A 16,281-nucleotide genomic window follows, 5' to 3' on the forward strand; every position below is an offset into this window, starting at 1 on the left:
GCGTTCATCACAGATAGATAAAGTACTGTGCGCTTATATATTAGATGGGATGATGATTCACTCAGACACACACGATAACTGCTCATCCATTTACTTGCTGGAAATGTAAAATAGTGACAATTCTCAAGCCACAATTTCCCAGGTACCACACTTGTACGTGCTTACACATATGAATGCACACGTGCCTAGAGCATGAGCAGTGTCAAAACACAAAGAGATGTGTAGCTGCACGTTTGCAGCAGGGCTGGGCCGCATCGCCGAGGCTACGAGGGAATCATTCCCCGCCTGAGCTTGCTGCTGGCTCCCGCCCGGCGGTTGTGATTGCCACGTTTACTCTTGTTCTCCTCCTTCCGTCGCCGCTGCACGGTGGTCTCATGCGACTGGCCCTGGCCACGGCCGACCCCTCGCACCGCTTGATTTGCCCCGCCTCTGTGCCTATCTCAACATCACACACCCACACACGAAACCAGACCATGCACCCTGAGTAACGAACTTCTTCTGTACTCGTGCTGTAAAACTCGGTGCTATTGCTGGACAAGTAACACGAAAAAGGATTACTCAAATGCTTTAAAAACACTGTATGGATAATGGAATTACTTAATGTCAAGCGGCTGGAAGAGGTATATAGTTCTGAACCAGGGGGCTCATGTCCACATTTGAGTATAAATATCAGCACAAAATAAGTACAAAGAGGAAACCCACACGGGGTGAGAGTTGTTTTAAAACAGGTGTTTTTTTAAGGTTACACACACATGCTTCTTTTTATTGAACTGGGTGAGAGGACGGTTAGGCATCATTAAAGATGTATTGGCTTTTTTAATTTGTTCAGGTTCATGCCTATCATTACAATACCTGGTCGTATGATTTTCCCTTTTTTTCTCCTGTTTGTTAGCTTGAGAGTGTGCTTACCGTATTGCTGCGTGTTCTGTGATGACAGTCTGGACACCCAGAGATATTAGACAACCAGATGACTATCTGACACCCCTGTGATACTCTGTGCTCTTTAAATTTTGAGGCATGCGCCACAAGCTGATAATGAGGAAGACCACGGTGCAGGCGCTGCTTGTGGAAGAAAATGTTTTCAGACTGACTTTGGGAAAATGCCACTGCACAGGGGAATTGCTAAGATATTCATTATGCATCGAGGGTACAACCAATTATATGTTTACATTATTCATGCTTTAACTTATGTCCGAATGTGATGCAGTTTTTTATCAGTTGCTGAGCAAAGAACCAAAACATCAATCAACCAGTAAGATACAGCATGATCAAAGTTGTAATAGGTAGGAGTTAGCACGCTCCTTGAATTGAGGAAGGCTATAAGAGCTTGGGGAAAAGAGACGAGAGATAATTCCAAATTCCAATCAGCAGTGCAAGGGAAGAAGAAGAAAGAGAAGTGTTGTGAGTTGCAATGCACTGGTTGAATGCAGTTTTAATGAGATGCAAGAGTCAGTCCGGTTGACTCAGTCCTCAACACGGGTGGAGGAATCAATGTGTGAAGTTCACAAAAACATTAATCACGGCCGTAGCGATGGAAGCGTAATAAGGAGGTGACTCATCAACTGCTCGTGGGCGAGTGACTGCAGTAAATAATCAGGTGATAACAAATTGAGATGACTATTGTGTTAAAGAGACCTTGGAAAAAGTCTCAATTACAAAGTTCAGGGGGTTTACAGTGCAAATACTGGTGTGATAAATACTAAAGGCAACTGTCACTGTTTCCGGTCACACACGGTGGAGTGGGTTAACTCTTACCCCCTGTTTGCCATGAATGTTTCTCGTCTGGCAGCCATTCTCTCCCTCAGAACGGCAGGGTCCATCACAAAGTCATCCCGGGGTCTCTCCTGTGCAAACACGCTCTGTCCATGAGCACATGACACAAACCATCATCATAAACAATACACAACAAGAAAATCTGAATCACACACAGCTGCTATCTGTAAAATTAACAGATAAAGAGTTATTGATACAGAACCACGTGAAAAATATATATTTTATAGCACAGTTGCTGAACACAGACCCACATTTGTAATAGATAAGAGTCAACATGTGTCTTGAATTGAGCAACGTTATAACAGCTTGGGAAAATAGACAATGGAAGTAAATTCCAAAGTGGAGCAGTGCAACGTTATAACAGCTTGGGAAAATAGACAATGGAAGTAAATTCCAAAGTGGAGCAGTGCAAACAAAACAGCAGAAAGTGAAGTCAGGTTACCTGCAGAGTGGTGAGTGAGTGGGTGAGAGTGGTGTAACCTACAGTGTGGTGAGTGAGTGGGTGAGAGTGGTGTGACCTGCAGACTGGTGAGTGAGTGGGTGAGTGTTGTGACCTGCAGTGTGGTGAGTGAGTGGGTGAGTGTTGTGACCTGCAGTGTGCCGAGTGAGTGAGTGGGTGAGAGTGTTGTAACCTGCAGTGTGGTGAGTGAGTGAGTGGGTGAGAGTGTTGTGACATGCAGTCTGGTGAGTGAGTGGGTGAGTGTTGTGACCTGCAGTGTGGTGAGTGAGTGGGTGAGTGTTGTGACCTGCAGTGTGGTGAGTGAGTGAGTGGGTGAGAGTGTTGTGACCTGCAGTGTGGTGAGTGAGTGAGTGGGTGAGAGTGTTGTGACCTGCAGTGTGGTGAGTGAGTGAGTGAGAGTGGTGTGACCTGCAGTCTGGTGAGTGAGTGGGTGAGAGTGTTGTGACCTGCAGTCTGGTGAGTGAGTGAGTGGGTGAGAGTGTTGTGACCTGCAGTCTGGTGAGTGAGTGGGTGGGTGAGAGTGTTGTGACCTGCAGTCTGGTGAGTGAGTGGGTGAGAGTGGTGTGACCTGCAATCTGGTGAGTGAGTGGGTGAGAGTGTTGTGACCTGCAGTGTGGTGAGTGAGTGGGTGAGTGTTGTGACCTGCAGTGTGGTGAGTGAGTGAGTGGGTGAGAGTGTTGTGACCTGCAGTGTGGTGAGTGAGTAAGTGAGAGTGGTGTGACCTGCAGTCTGGTGAGTGAGTGGGTGAGAGTGTTGTGACCTGCAGTCTGGTGAGTGAGTGAGTGGGTGAGAGTGTTGTGACCTGCAGTCTGGTGAGTGAGTGGGTGAGAGTGGTGTGACCTGCAATCTGGTGAGTGAGTGGGTGAGAGTGTTGTGACCTGCAGTGTGGTGAGTGAGTGAGTGGGTGAGGGTTGTGACCTGCAGTGTGGTGAGTGAGTGAGAGTGTTGTGACCTGCAGTCTGGTGAGTGAGTGGGTGAGTATTGTGACCTGCAGTCTGGTGAGTGAGTGGGTGGGTGAGTGTTGTGACCTGCAGTGTGGTGAGTGAGTGGGTGAGTATTGTGACCTGCAGTCTGGTGAGTGAGTAGGTGGGTGAGTGTTGTGACCTGCAGTGTGGTGAGTGAGTGAGTGGGAGAGAGTGGTGTGACCTGCAGTCTGGTGAGTTAGTGGGTGAGAGTGTTGTAACCTGCAGTGTGGTGAGTGGGTAAGAGTGTTGTAACCTGCAGTGTGGTGAGTGAGTGAGTGGGTGAGAGTGTTGTGACCTGCAGTGTGGTGAGTGAGTGAGTGGGTGAGAGTGTTGTGACCTGCTGGGTGGTGAGTGGCGGAGTGGGTGAGAGTGTTGTGACATGCAGTCTGGTGAGTGAGTGGGTGAGTGTTGTGACTTGCAGTGCGATGAGTGAGTGAGAGTGTTGTGACCTGCAGTGTGATGAGTGAGTGAGAGTGTTGTGACCTGCAGTCTGGTGAGTGAGTGGGTGAGTGTTGTGACCTGCAGTGTGGTGAGTGAGTGAGAGTGTTGTGACCTGCAGTGTGGTAAGTGGGTGAGAGTGTTGTAACCTGCAGTCTGGTGAGTGAGTGGGTGGGTGTTGTGACCTGCAGTGTGGTGAGTGTGTGAGTGAGTGTTGTGACATGCAGTGGTGAGTGAGTGGGTGAGTGTTGTAACCTGCAGTATGGTGAGTGAGTTAGTGGGTGAGAGTGGTGTAACCTGCAGTGTGGTGAGTCAACACAGTTCAGATGAGACGAAACAGTCTGGTAGACCGAGTCCTTAACATGGGTGGAGGAATCAATGAGTGAAGTTCACAGGAAGAGTAAGCATAGCAGTAGCGACAAAAGTATGACAAGCAGGTGACTCATCCCCGGTGAGCGAGTCACTGGAGTGGATTAGTAAACCGATTCCTCTGCATGGGTGGAGGTGAGTGAAGTCTGATCACATATTACAAAAAGTTAATTCCAACTCGATAGTGCTTAACAATTGACCAATGAAAAGAGGAGGCAGACATGAACCTTGGTGAACCAAAGAAGGGACTGGTGGAGGAAGAAATTCTTATGGTAGCAAATTGTGGCAGAGTTTATAATCATCAATGAAGAATCTGAAAACGAACTCGGAGGTGGCACTAGGACAGGACTGTGGTGGGGAAACTGCCTGATCATGTAAGAAGGCAACAAACTATTACCATGTGACACCAGGTGCCGTAAATATGTATGTTTGTTGAACTTCTTTGCACATTATGTAGCCAACTGTGCTCATCGGAGGTACAAGTGAAAGGAAGTGACCAATCTTAATGACCAAGGAACAGAATCTATAATTATACATAAGCGAACTTAACACAGCAATGCATGGTAGTTTGCTGGCATCATAATCGCTTACAGCAGTCATTTTCCACGCCACTTTTACTATTCTGTGACAAAGCATGGATGGTATTGCAAAGGCATGAGTCTTCCAATATGGTTCCTGTGATGAAGTATGGACTCCGTGATGGAGATGAGGAGAGCCGACATTGCAACCTCTCCACAATAATAAGAACCGGGCTGTGTAGCACACTCATGAGAAGGCATAAACGAGAAATTAATTATAAAAGGTAAAATCCAATCAGGGAACTATTTCAACTTACAGATCAGGAAAGTATCTTAAACTGCTTATTTTATACTAGATTCGAAGCTTTTATATTAATATTGGGCTAGAGCTTGTGCAAGGATCGCCTCGGGGTTTTGTGACGAATTCGGGTTACGTTGGATGAGCATGAGGGTCTTCATTTACGTAAACATTCACATGTCCCTGGAAGTGATAGTAAAGCTCACACCTTATTTTTATCCTCGTTATCCTCTTCAACCTCGTAGTTTGATGCAACGTTCCTGTCTTCTCTTGATCGGGTCTGCAGCACCCGCGGTGTCACAAACGGCCTGAAAGTAAGGCGCACAACAGTCTTACTGTAACGCCCACGCAACGTGGAAAGATATTATTTAGGCGCAGGGGTGTTGTGCATGACTGCAATTGTCGTAGAAACTGTCCTGCATGGTGGAATCTATACCAGTTTATGCATTGTTTTATTTCGCCAGCTAAAGCGCTATTTATATGGATCTTACTGTACATTTCATTGTGTTCTTGTCTGGCTGCACAACACTGACAGAGAACCTGCCTTTAAAGATTACAACTTCATATTCTTTGGGTCTTTCGGTAAAGCCACGTAGATAGAAAAATAATAAAAATATCACGACGTTTCGATCGCAACACAAGCAATCGTCATCAGGTGAGAAAATATTGCGGGAGAGCTGCTGAGGCAGGATGTTATATAGGTTTGAGATGGGTGTAGCCCAAGGGTAAGTGGGCAGGGCTAGAGATGGGTGTAGCCCAAGGGTACGTGGGCGGGGCTAGAGATGGAATTTGCGTGTAAATGTAAGATCGGCGAGCTGATATACCTCCACGACTACGAAGCTGTGGAGGCGGCCATTGTATTGTGACAGATTAGCATGTCAATGTAAGAAAACCTCCGCAACAGTGGCTGTGTTAGTGAAACATTTAGCCTGTTAATGTAGAATGTATGAATAACAACTGCTCTCTCCCCATGACACAGTCATGCCTGCTAGTATCAGTCCCTGTCAGACATCTCTAGGGAAAGTCAGCAAATGATGCAGATATCATTGACCGGTCTCGCGCATGGTTTGATGTGATGTACATTGTTATAGGTGTTTGGATGTTATTATAATTAGCATTCATAAAAAAATTACTCAACAAAGGTTGTTCTAAGGAAAAACTGGCCCCACCCCATCCAAAAAATGTGGAAATTCCACCACAGGCCCAGGGCCGCTAATGGAGAAGAGAAGTGTGCCACTGCCCACTTGAGCAAAGTGACACTTGACTTGGCTCGAGATGCGATAGCCCAAGGGCCCTACCCAATGATTCCCAATTAAAACTGATATACCAATACACAAGAGGGCGGCGTAGCCCTGACTTACCGGCGCGCCAGCACATCGTCATCAGCGTCCCCGTCGTTGGCACAGACGTGGCCGGTATCGTACGTGTCGTCGTACTCATCGTCGTAATCTCGCACGCCGCCTGCCCCCGGCAGCCCAGGCTCTTCCTCCTCCTCGTCACAGACCAGGCCGTATGGCGCGTACCGCTCTCGCGAGGGGCCGGTTACGCCGCTCCGGTCGGCGAGCACCGACCGCCAGCCGCCTGGCCCTGCCGGCCTGAACACCAAACCAGCTTCGTTTCAACATACACCAAAGAAATGTGGAATTTCCTTGATTTGGAATTTCCACGGGGCGGTGACGGGGCCCACCAGCAGCAGGTTTGCCGCTTGCTGGAGAGGTTCACAGATTGAATCCGGCAGGCCACTCTGGTTCATACTGCAGGTGTGTGATTTGGCCGAATGCTACCATGGTCTAAAGTGTGCAACTTGCAGTTAAAAGGTCGATGAGCTCAAAAAATCGAATTTGGGTACAACTCTTCATCTCCCCAGGGTCAGTAAAATGAAAAACACATGGTGAAAATGTTAGAATTGACGTTCAGGTATGGTCAGCTTTACCCTCAAGATTTTCATCACTGGCTCAGGGCTGTAAGGAGGAGATTAGAACCATGCATAAATCCATTTTAAATAAGCTGTGTGATTTTACAAGGAAAAGTGTTACGTGAAATATTACGAATAACAGCCTGGTGCACACATCTCCTTCATAAATCAAATTTAAAGAAAAGCCTCAGTAGTGAGGTTGTGACCATCCAGCACAACCTATGGACCATAGAGTAAACCACTGTAGTCTGTGCTCCTTCAAGAGGAATAGCAAAACTACCCTATCGCTATTGTGAAGCCCTCTTGTGGCTAACAGACATTGGCATGTATCTCCTGAACATATTGCTTCCTTCTTAAGCAATAGAATGAGAGATTCAGCCTGCATACCCCAGGGGTGCAGGACGATGCGTGATGTGTGGAGGCCATGTGCTCCCACGCATCATGCAGCAGTGGGGTCTCTCACCTCTTGCCCTTGTGCACCCGCGCCAGGTCGACAGAGTCACGGCTGAACACGTCAAACTCGTCTCCGTCAAATACCCCGCGCCTCTCCGCCAGCAACGATGGCACCTTGTTCTCCTCCATCCTGCGAGCCAGGGTATGCATCGCAAGGTGACTCTACGGCTCGTCAATTCAATACAAACCCAGCGCCACGCGCATAGGGCACGGAGGCCGTACAGGCTGGTACTGCACGGTCATTGGTCTTTCACCAAGCCAGGTTATCTACTTGCCCAATGATACCTAAATTGTTTATTGTCTCTTTCGAATGAGCATCGTGTATGAGACTTTTTTCTGAACGGAATGCTGCTCACTTCGGCATGCTCCTGTCCAGGCCTTTCAGCTGGTCAGGCAGAGTGTCGTCGAGCAGTCGGCTGACCAGGCTCTCCGAGTCATAGTTGAAGGCATGCAGTCCTGCTTCGATGAACCCATCCCCCAGCTCAGGAAACAGATCGCGGATGCCGCACACGAGCGAGGCGAGCTCCACGCCGCCCAGCTCCACACCACGAGACACCGACTCCTGTGGAGCCGGGAGGAGCAGGAAGAACAAAGAGAAGCGAGATTCAATTACAACGACCACATTAACCGAGCAAAACAACTCAGGAGCCGCCATAATAACAATATTGCCATAGCACGATGTTTAATTCCTCAGAAATTCAAAGTGCCTTACGTAGCATCTCATCTCACGTTAGAACGGCATGTACAGTGAGAGAAAAAAAGTATTTTGTACGTTTGACAATGACAAATAAATTATAAGTCTATAATTTTAATGGTAGGTTTATTTGAACAGTGAGAGACAGAATAACAAAAAAATCCATAAAAACGCATATCAAAAATGTTAAAAATGTATTTGCATTTTAATGAGGGAAATAAGTATTTGACCCCTCTGCAAAACATGACTTAGTACTTGGTGGCAAAACCCTTGTTGACAATCATAGAGGTCAGACGCTTCTTGTAGTTGGCCACCAGGTTTGCACACATCTCAGGAGGGATTTTGTCCCACTCCTCTTTGTAGATCTTCTCCAAGTCATTAAGGTTTCGAGGCTGACGTTTGGCATCTCGAACCTTCAGCTCCCTCCACAGATTTTCTATGGGATTAAGGTCTGGAGACTGGCTAGGCCACTCCAGGACCTTAATGTGCTTCTTCTTGAGCCACTCCTTTTTTACCTTGGCCATGTGTTTTGGGTCATTGTCATCCTGGAATACCCATCCACGACCCATTTTCAATGCCCTGGCTGAGGGAAGGAGGTTCTCACCCAAGATTTGACGGTACATGGCCCCGTCCATCGTCCCTTTGATGCGGTGAAGTTGTCCTGTCCCCTTAGCAGAAAAACACCCCCAAAGCATAATCTTTCCACCTCCATGTTTGACGGTGGGGATGGTGTTCTTGGGGTCATAGGCAGTTTTCCTCCTCCTCCAAACACGGCGAGTTGAGTTGATGCGAAAGAGCTACATTTTGGTCTCATCTGACCACAACACTTTCACCCAGTTGTCCTCTGAATCATTCAGATGTTCATTGGGAAACTTCAGACGGGTATGTATATGTGCTTTCTTGAGCAGGGGGACCTTGCGGGCGCTGCAGGATTTCAGTCCTTCACGGCATAGTGTGTTACCAATTGTTTTCTTGGTGACTATGGTCCCAGCTGCCTTGAGATCATTGACAAGATCCTCCCGTGTAGTTCTGGGCTGATTCCTCACCGTTCTCATGATCATTTCAACTCCACGAGGTGAGATCTTGCATGGAGCCCCAGGCCGAGGGAGATTGACAGTTCTTTTGTGTTTCTTCTATTTGCGAATAATCGCACCAACTGTTGTCACCTGCTCACCAAGCTGCTTGGCAATGGTCTTGTAGCCCATTCCAGCCTTGTGTAGGTCTACAATCTTGTCCCTGACATCCTTGGAGAGCTCTTTGGTCTTGGCCATGATGAAGAGTTTGGAATCTGATTGATTGATTGCTTCTGTGGACAGGTGTCTTTATACAGGTAACAAGCTGAGATTAGGAGCACTCCCTTTAAGAGTGTGCTCCTAATCTCAGCTCGTTACCTGTGTAGTGGAGTAAATGATACGCATAGGAATTCATACAGTACATACAGACATACAAGGAGAGTGGGTCACATGAGGTCGAACAGGTGGTCGAGTCACGGGTGGCGTAAACAAACCGACGTAATTAAAGGAGTCGTGGCACGAGGGCTGTGATTGGTCGAGAGGCTGTTAGCGTTAAGTGGCGGCGTCTCGAAGTCTGACCGTTGGACAGGTGCAAGCTGGCGGGAAAATGCCAGCGAGCCACGTGGCAATTAATTAAGACTAATTGGAAAGGGGATAAAAGGCTAGGTGATTTGAACGGGGAGGGGGAGTTGTTGTTGGGCAGTTGTTGGCGAGAGGTGGAGAGATACGAAGAGGACAGCTGGCAATGTTAGGGAAGAATAGATTGAGAGCCGAACCCAAAGGACAGTAAATAGCGATAGGGGAGTTAGCGTTAGCGGAGAGGTAGTTACGGAGGAGATAGGTACAGGGAGAATAGAGTCACTGTGTGTGCGGAGATAGAGTCACTGTGTGTGAATAGACAGGCAAGTCACTGTGTATGCGGAGATAGATAAGAGTCACTGTGTGTGAATAGACAGACAGGTCACTGTGTGTGCGGAGATAGAGGAAGTCACTGCGTGTGAAGAGATAGCGGAGACACTGTGTGTGAGGAGATAGAGGAAGAACCACTGTGTGTGGAAGAGGATGCGCGGACGGTGCTGAGGTGAATTGGAGTGTCCGAGTTGGCGGAGCGCAAAGAGGAGAATTACCGTGTGGTACGGAACGATGGAATAAAAATTACGGTGGAAGAAAGACGGTTGTCATCCGAGTGAATTCACGGCACTACATTTGGTGTCAGAAAAAGTACGGAACACGCCACGATGTCAAGGAAAGCGGCAACGAAAACAAATGTGCCAGTGGACTCGAGCGGCGACAGCGACAACGACAATGTGCAGCCCGGCCAGATGGCCGGCAGTACTCCAGACGGCGACAGCGGTTCGGGTGGTGCTGAAGGCCCGCGATCGCCAGAGGATTGGCGAGTCCTCATGACCCAGTGGGAGGCCAGGATGGGGAAGTTGTCGGAGTTCCGGAACTTCTTGACGGAGAATCGCATTCAACTACCCGTACCGGGTCCACCGCCGGAGGTTGCCGCTCAGCCGGAGCGGTTGGAAGATTCTGACGACGAAGACGACCAGTCGGCGGGACCGCCACGACGGCTACACGTACAACGATTTGAGGCCAAAGTGTGAGATTGGACGGCGTTCATACGAAGATTCCGTGCGGCTTACGAGTCCCTGAATTGGACGGAGAGTGCCGCGTTACGAGCACTGCCGACAGCATTGGATGATGACTCCTTGGCCACTTTTAACGGACTCCCTGCCGCTGTCAGAAAAACATTGGACGGTGCTATTGCGGCAAATGAGGAAAGTCTACGAGCCGCGGTCGGTCGCCAAACGTCGATTTCAACAGAGGAAACAGGAGGCCATGGAGTCCCCCCTGGGATTCCGCAGCGCCTTGCTGGCCCTCGCCAAGGTTGCGTACCCGGCGATGGACGAGGAGGGCTGGGACTCCCTGCTGCAAGAGAAGATGCTACAGCTGGCGAAGGAGCTGAAAGTCGTCTTGTCGCTCCCGGACAAGGATGATGACGATGACGTGTCATCGTTGCTGATCGCCAGGAACATACAAGTCAACCTTGACATACGAGACGAACCAGCGGCGGCGGTGGCACAGCCGTCGCTTAGGAACCCTGCCGGGGCCGCGAGCACGGTGGCGGTGGTGATGGACGAGACGCCGCCGATGGCAGCGGCGGCCGGGGTGTCGACCGGAGAACGACGGCGTCGTCCCGGGGTATATGGAGACGGTGTCCATCGGACATGCTACGAGTGCGGGCGGAGGGGTCATCTCGCCCGCGACTGCTGGAGACGGAGAGGTGGTCCTCCGTGGGCGCCGAACAACTACAGCGGGCGGTTCCCCCAAGACCAAGGATCCCGGGTGAGTCGAGATGCATTCAATACACGGCCGCCATATCCACATCACTCATCCGCGTCATCTCACCTGTATTCATCGGGTTCGGATAGTACGCATGGCTGGGATACGTGGGGTGCGTTGGTACATTGTGTGTTGGGGGCCGCGCCAGGATCGTCGGATGTGATGGCATGTATTCAAGGTGTTATGGTACGGGTTATTGTAGATACCGGGGCATCGGCAACTCTCATTTCGTTATAAACTTTTCGGTCGCTGCCGACGTCACCAGAATCGTTAGCGCCAGTGGAAGGGCCATGCGTAGCTGCAAACGGGGGTAGTTTGGGCATTATGGGCTGCGTGGTTGCGACAATTCAAATTGGGGAGGTTATTGTGACAGGAAGTGTTTTGGTTTCAACGGCCTTGGCGGTACCGTGTTTGTTGGGCACGGATTTCTTGCAAAAAATGTCAATTAAGATTTCGGTGGAAAAAGGTTGTTTGGAATTACCGTCGGGGAGATGTATTAAATTTTTGGGGACGCCTTCGAAATTTGCGGTGGCGAACGCTGTGGTGCAGGCCGTGGTGAGCCGCACCGTGCGCGTCCCGCCTGCATCGCAAATATTGGTACCGCTACGGTTAAAGAAGGAATTGCCTTGGGATGAGCTGCAGGAGGGAGTGCTGTTGACACCCTCAAATGCTGTATCGAGGATGCCCACCGTGGTAGGAGCTTTGACCATAATACCAACATATTGTGATCCTATCATTCAAATTGTAAACGCGGGGCACGAAGAGGTTGTTATTCAAGGGGGCACTACGTTGGCGCACGCAACGGGTGCGCCGGGTCCAGAAACAAAAACATGTAATTGCTACAGGACAGGATGAAATGTTGTCAAGGGAAGAGGACAATCCGGAATGGTTAAGGGATCTTTACAAACAAAACCCAGAGTTATCGCCTGTGCAACGGTCGAGTTTGCATGCGTTGCTAGTGGAATTTAAGGATGTGTTCAGTTCAGGGAAATACGTGGGTCGAACGTTGTTGCAGCATCGTATTGACATGGGGAACGCACCGCCGATCAGGTTAAATTCGCATCGTGTAGGTCCTCTTGAGAAAGAATGTATTCGGCGATCTGTTGATGAAATGCTAGAGCAAGATATTATCGCCCCATCATCCAGCCCGTGGGGAGCCCCTATTGTCCTCGTTAAAAAACGTGATGGAACCATGCGATTTTGTGTTGACTATCGGAAATTGAATAAAGTTTCGGTGGCGGAAGCGTACCCGCTTCCACGAATTGATGATTCACTGGACGCCCTGTCCGGCGCCAGAATCTTTTCGACCCTCGATTTGTTGTCGGGCTTTTGGAAATTGCCCCTGGATAAGGAGTCAAGACCTAAAACGGCATTTCGGACACCACAAGGATTGTATCAATTTAACGTGCTCCCGATGGGACTCCACTCAGCGCCGGCGACCTTCCAGCGATTAATGGAACTCGTGTTGTCGGGCCTGCAGTGGGAGTCATGCTTGATATATTTAGATGATGTGATTGTTTTCAGTAGGAATTTCGATGAACATTTGCAACGGCTGCACGCCGTTTTTGGCAGAGTGCGGCGCGCCGGATTGAAATTTAAACCACAGAAGTGCCAATTGTTGAGAACATCGGTGAAGTATTTGGGGCACGTCGTTAGCGCGTCAGGAGTGGCCACTGATCCGGAAAAGACGAGTTGTGTGCGAACATGGCCAGTGCCGAAAACAGCAGGGGAAGTGCGTAACTTTGTGGGCTTTGCGTCGTATTATCGGCGGTTCGTTAAGGATTTTGCCACGATTGCTCGACCATTGCATACGCTGACCGGGAAAGGTGTGAAGTTTCAATGGGGAATTGCTGAACAAAAATCGTTCGAAGCGTTGCGGGCCGCACTGGCGGACGCACCGCCGTTGGGATACCCGGATTTTACGAAGCGATTTATATTTGACACGGATGCCTGTGATACAGGCATAGGCGCGGTTTTGTCACAAATGGATGATGGCGTCGAGAGAGTGGTGGCATATGGCAGCCGGGTGTTATCGCCGGCGGAGCAAAAATACTGTGTGACGCGTAGGGAATTATTGGCGATTGTCCATTTTGTTCGCCAGTACCGACCGTATCTGTACGGCAGGGAATTTTTGATCCGCACTGATCACGCGGCGCTACAGTACTCGCTGCGCATGGATCAGCCGTCGGGGCAAATGGCTCGCTGGCTTGTGACCCTCCAGGAGTACTCTTTCACGATCCAGCATAGGAAAGAAATGCACCATGTAAACGCGGATGCTTTGTCGAGGTTGCCGCGACCGGCTGAGACGTGTCGGTGCACAGAGGGCTCGCTGCGTTGCGGCCCGCCGCTGCAGGAGGTTCCGCAAACGGTCGCTGCAGCGGGTTCGGGGGTGCCAGGGATAATCCCTGGAGCAGAAATTGGATTGTTGGGGTTGTCATTGAAGCAGTGGAAGCAACTGCTGGTGGAAGATTCCTCGCTGACCAGGATGAGGCTGCGTGCCTCTCGTTCAAGGGGATCGGAGGATCGCCTATTTTTGATGTTGACGGAGGGGTTGCTTGTTTCGCTGGGATGTGGAAGCACAAAAATTTTGTATTGTTGTCCCGAGGGTGTTGCGGGGGACACTGATTAACGAGATACATGAGAAATTGATTCATCTGGGGGAGAAGAAGACCGCGTTGACAGTGGGGAGTGAATTTTAATGGCCGGGAATGTTTAACGATGTGAAACAGCATGTAAAAGCGTGCCAGTAATGTGCAAGGAGGAAAGCGCCGGCACAGCCATATCGTGTCCCTTTGCAATCGATTCAAGTTTCGAGAGTGAACGAAATTGTGGCACTAGATATTTTGGGTCCGTTCCCCGTCACCCCCCGAGGGCACAGATATTTGCTCGTCGGGGTGGAATACTTAACTCGTTGGCCGATGGCATGGCCGCTAGTAGACCAGTCAGCGACGTCGATCACTGAGGCTTTCTTGAAAGGATACGTATTAGATAAGGCGGCCCCGGAACATTTGCTTACTGACCAAGGCAGAAATTTTTCATCGAAATTGATTAAAGACGTGTGTGACTCGCTGGGGACCAAAAAGATCCGGACGTCCCCGTACCACCCGCAGACTGACGGGAAGGTCGGGCGGCTGCATAGGACGCTGACGTCCATGCTTTGTCACCAAGTAAATACCGCTCAAGATGATTGGGACCTGCATGTTGCAGCGACGCTGGCCGTGTATAGATTGGCCCTGCATGCCTCAACGGGGTACTCGCCATTTTTTCTGATGTATGGACGGGAACTGGAAGCGCCGGCTATTGTTAAATTGGGGATTCGAAAACGGGAGAAATCTACGACGGTGCCTGCTCCGATGCAGGTGGCTTTAGACCGTCTAAGGGAAGCCCGGGAGGGCTGCATTGGAAAATACGGCACGATGACAAGCCGCTAACGAAAGATTGTACGGCAGGCAGCGGCCACGAGAGCCGTGGAGTGTTGGAGATAAAGCCTGGTTGCACTGCCCCATGGTGCCGGTGGGAACGTCCCCGAAGTTTCACCGCCCATGGCAGGGGCCCGTTGATATTGTGGAGGTTTTACGGGTTCAGAGTGTGCGAATAAAATTCGGTCGTCGGACATGGTTTGTTCACCCGTCGCGCCTGAAGAAATTTGTGTTACCATATGATGCGTCATCCCCCATCTGAGAGCGGCCTGTATTGGATGTGTCCGACGAACCTGTGGGAAGGTCACAACTGCGCGTGTCCCAGAGATCTGCCCCCCGTGTGCCTGCAGGATCGCCCTTTTTGGGCAGGTTTACTGACCGGACGCCGATTGAACGGCCACAGAACCGGACCAATGACCGTCCCGACCGTGAACGACGCCAGCGGAGTGTCGCTGGGACAGGGATGGGCGCAGGGTTCGTTGGCGAGACGAGCGAGGCCCTCCCTTACCGCAGGGTATCCCGTGCAGGGGAGATGGACCGGCAGCGGGAACCCGTTCCAGGAGGAATGCAATACGTTGACTTTGGGGGTTGGGAATCTGTATAAAGGTGTTGTGTGCGTGTCGTTGTGTGGTTGTACAAAATGGTTGTGTATTGCGAATGCGTTCTGTATATATGTTGTCATCGTTCCGTCCGCTTCACTCCACTACTCCAATTCGAGTATATCGTAGCCGGGGACGGGTAGGTTCTTTCATCACGGGGGGGGGGGGGGGGGGGGGGGTGATGTAGTGGAGTAAACGATACGCGTAGGAATTCATACAGTACATACAGACATACAAGGAGAGTGGGTCACATGAGGTCGAACAGGTGGTCGAGTCACGGGTGGCGTAAACAAACCGACGTAATTAAAGGAGTCGTGGCACGAGGGCTGTGATTGGTCGAGAGGCTGTTAGCGTTAAGTGGCGGCGTCTCGAAGTCTGACCGTTGGACAGGTGCGAGCTGGAGGGAAAATGCCAGCGAGCCACGTGGCAATTAATTAAGGCTAATTGGAAAGGGGATAAAAGGCTAGGTGATTTGAACAGGGAGGGGGAGTTGTTGTTGGGCAGTTGTTGGCGAGAGGTGGAGAGATACGAAGAGGACAGCTGGCAATGTTGGGGAAGAATAGATTGAGAGCCGAACCCAAAGGACAGTAAATAGCGATAGGGAGAGTTAGCGTTAGCGGAGAGGTAGTTACGGAGGAGATAGGTACAGGGAGAGTTACAGATAGAGTCACTGTATGTGCGGAGATAGAGTCACTGTGTGTGAATAGACAGGCAAGTCACAGTGTGTGCGGAGATAGATAAGAGTCACTGTGTGTGAATAGACAGACAGGTCACTGTGTGTGCAGAGATAGAGGAAGTCACTGCGTGTGAAGAGATAGCGGAGACACTGTGTGTGAGGAGATAGAGGAAGAACCACTGTGTGTGGAAGAGGATGCGCGGACGGTGCTGAGGTGAATCGGAGTGTCCGAGTTGGCGGAGCGCGAAGAGAATTACTGTGTGGTACAGAACGATGGAATAAAAGTTACGGTGGAAGTAAGACGGTTGTCGTCCGAGTGAATTCACGGCACTACACCTGTATAAA

The 16,281-nt window shown here is 50.1% G+C and overlaps 1 protein-coding gene across 3 annotated transcripts in view; it reads right to left on the reverse strand.

Annotated features, from left to right (window-relative positions):
* Positions 1–77: 77 nt before the first annotated feature.
* Positions 78–16,281, reverse strand: part of ASCC2 (activating signal cointegrator 1 complex subunit 2) — a 32,097-nt gene continuing 15,893 nt past the window's right edge. For 2 of the 3 annotated variants that reach the window (XM_032953766.2, XM_032953765.2), the window contains exons 14-19: positions 7,546–7,751; positions 7,200–7,319; positions 6,183–6,416; positions 5,030–5,129; positions 1,756–1,859; positions 78–435 (exon numbers count right to left, since the gene is read on the reverse strand). In XM_032953766.2, coding sequence (XP_032809657.1) covers positions 264–435; positions 1,756–1,859; positions 5,030–5,129; positions 6,183–6,416; positions 7,200–7,319; positions 7,546–7,751 — 936 coding nt within the window. In that variant the 3' untranslated portion in view covers positions 78–263. The remainder of the gene's footprint in view (positions 436–1,755; positions 1,860–5,029; positions 5,130–6,182; positions 6,417–7,199; positions 7,320–7,545; positions 7,752–16,281) is intronic. The other variant, XM_032953767.2, reaches the window with a different exon arrangement.

This window comes from Petromyzon marinus, chromosome 13 (assembly GCF_048934315.1).
Source record: "Petromyzon marinus isolate PM22_M1 ecotype Great Lakes invasive population chromosome 13, UKy_Petmar_22M1.pri1.0, whole genome shotgun sequence".
Classification (NCBI taxonomy): domain Eukaryota; kingdom Metazoa; phylum Chordata; class Hyperoartia; order Petromyzontiformes; family Petromyzontidae; genus Petromyzon; species Petromyzon marinus.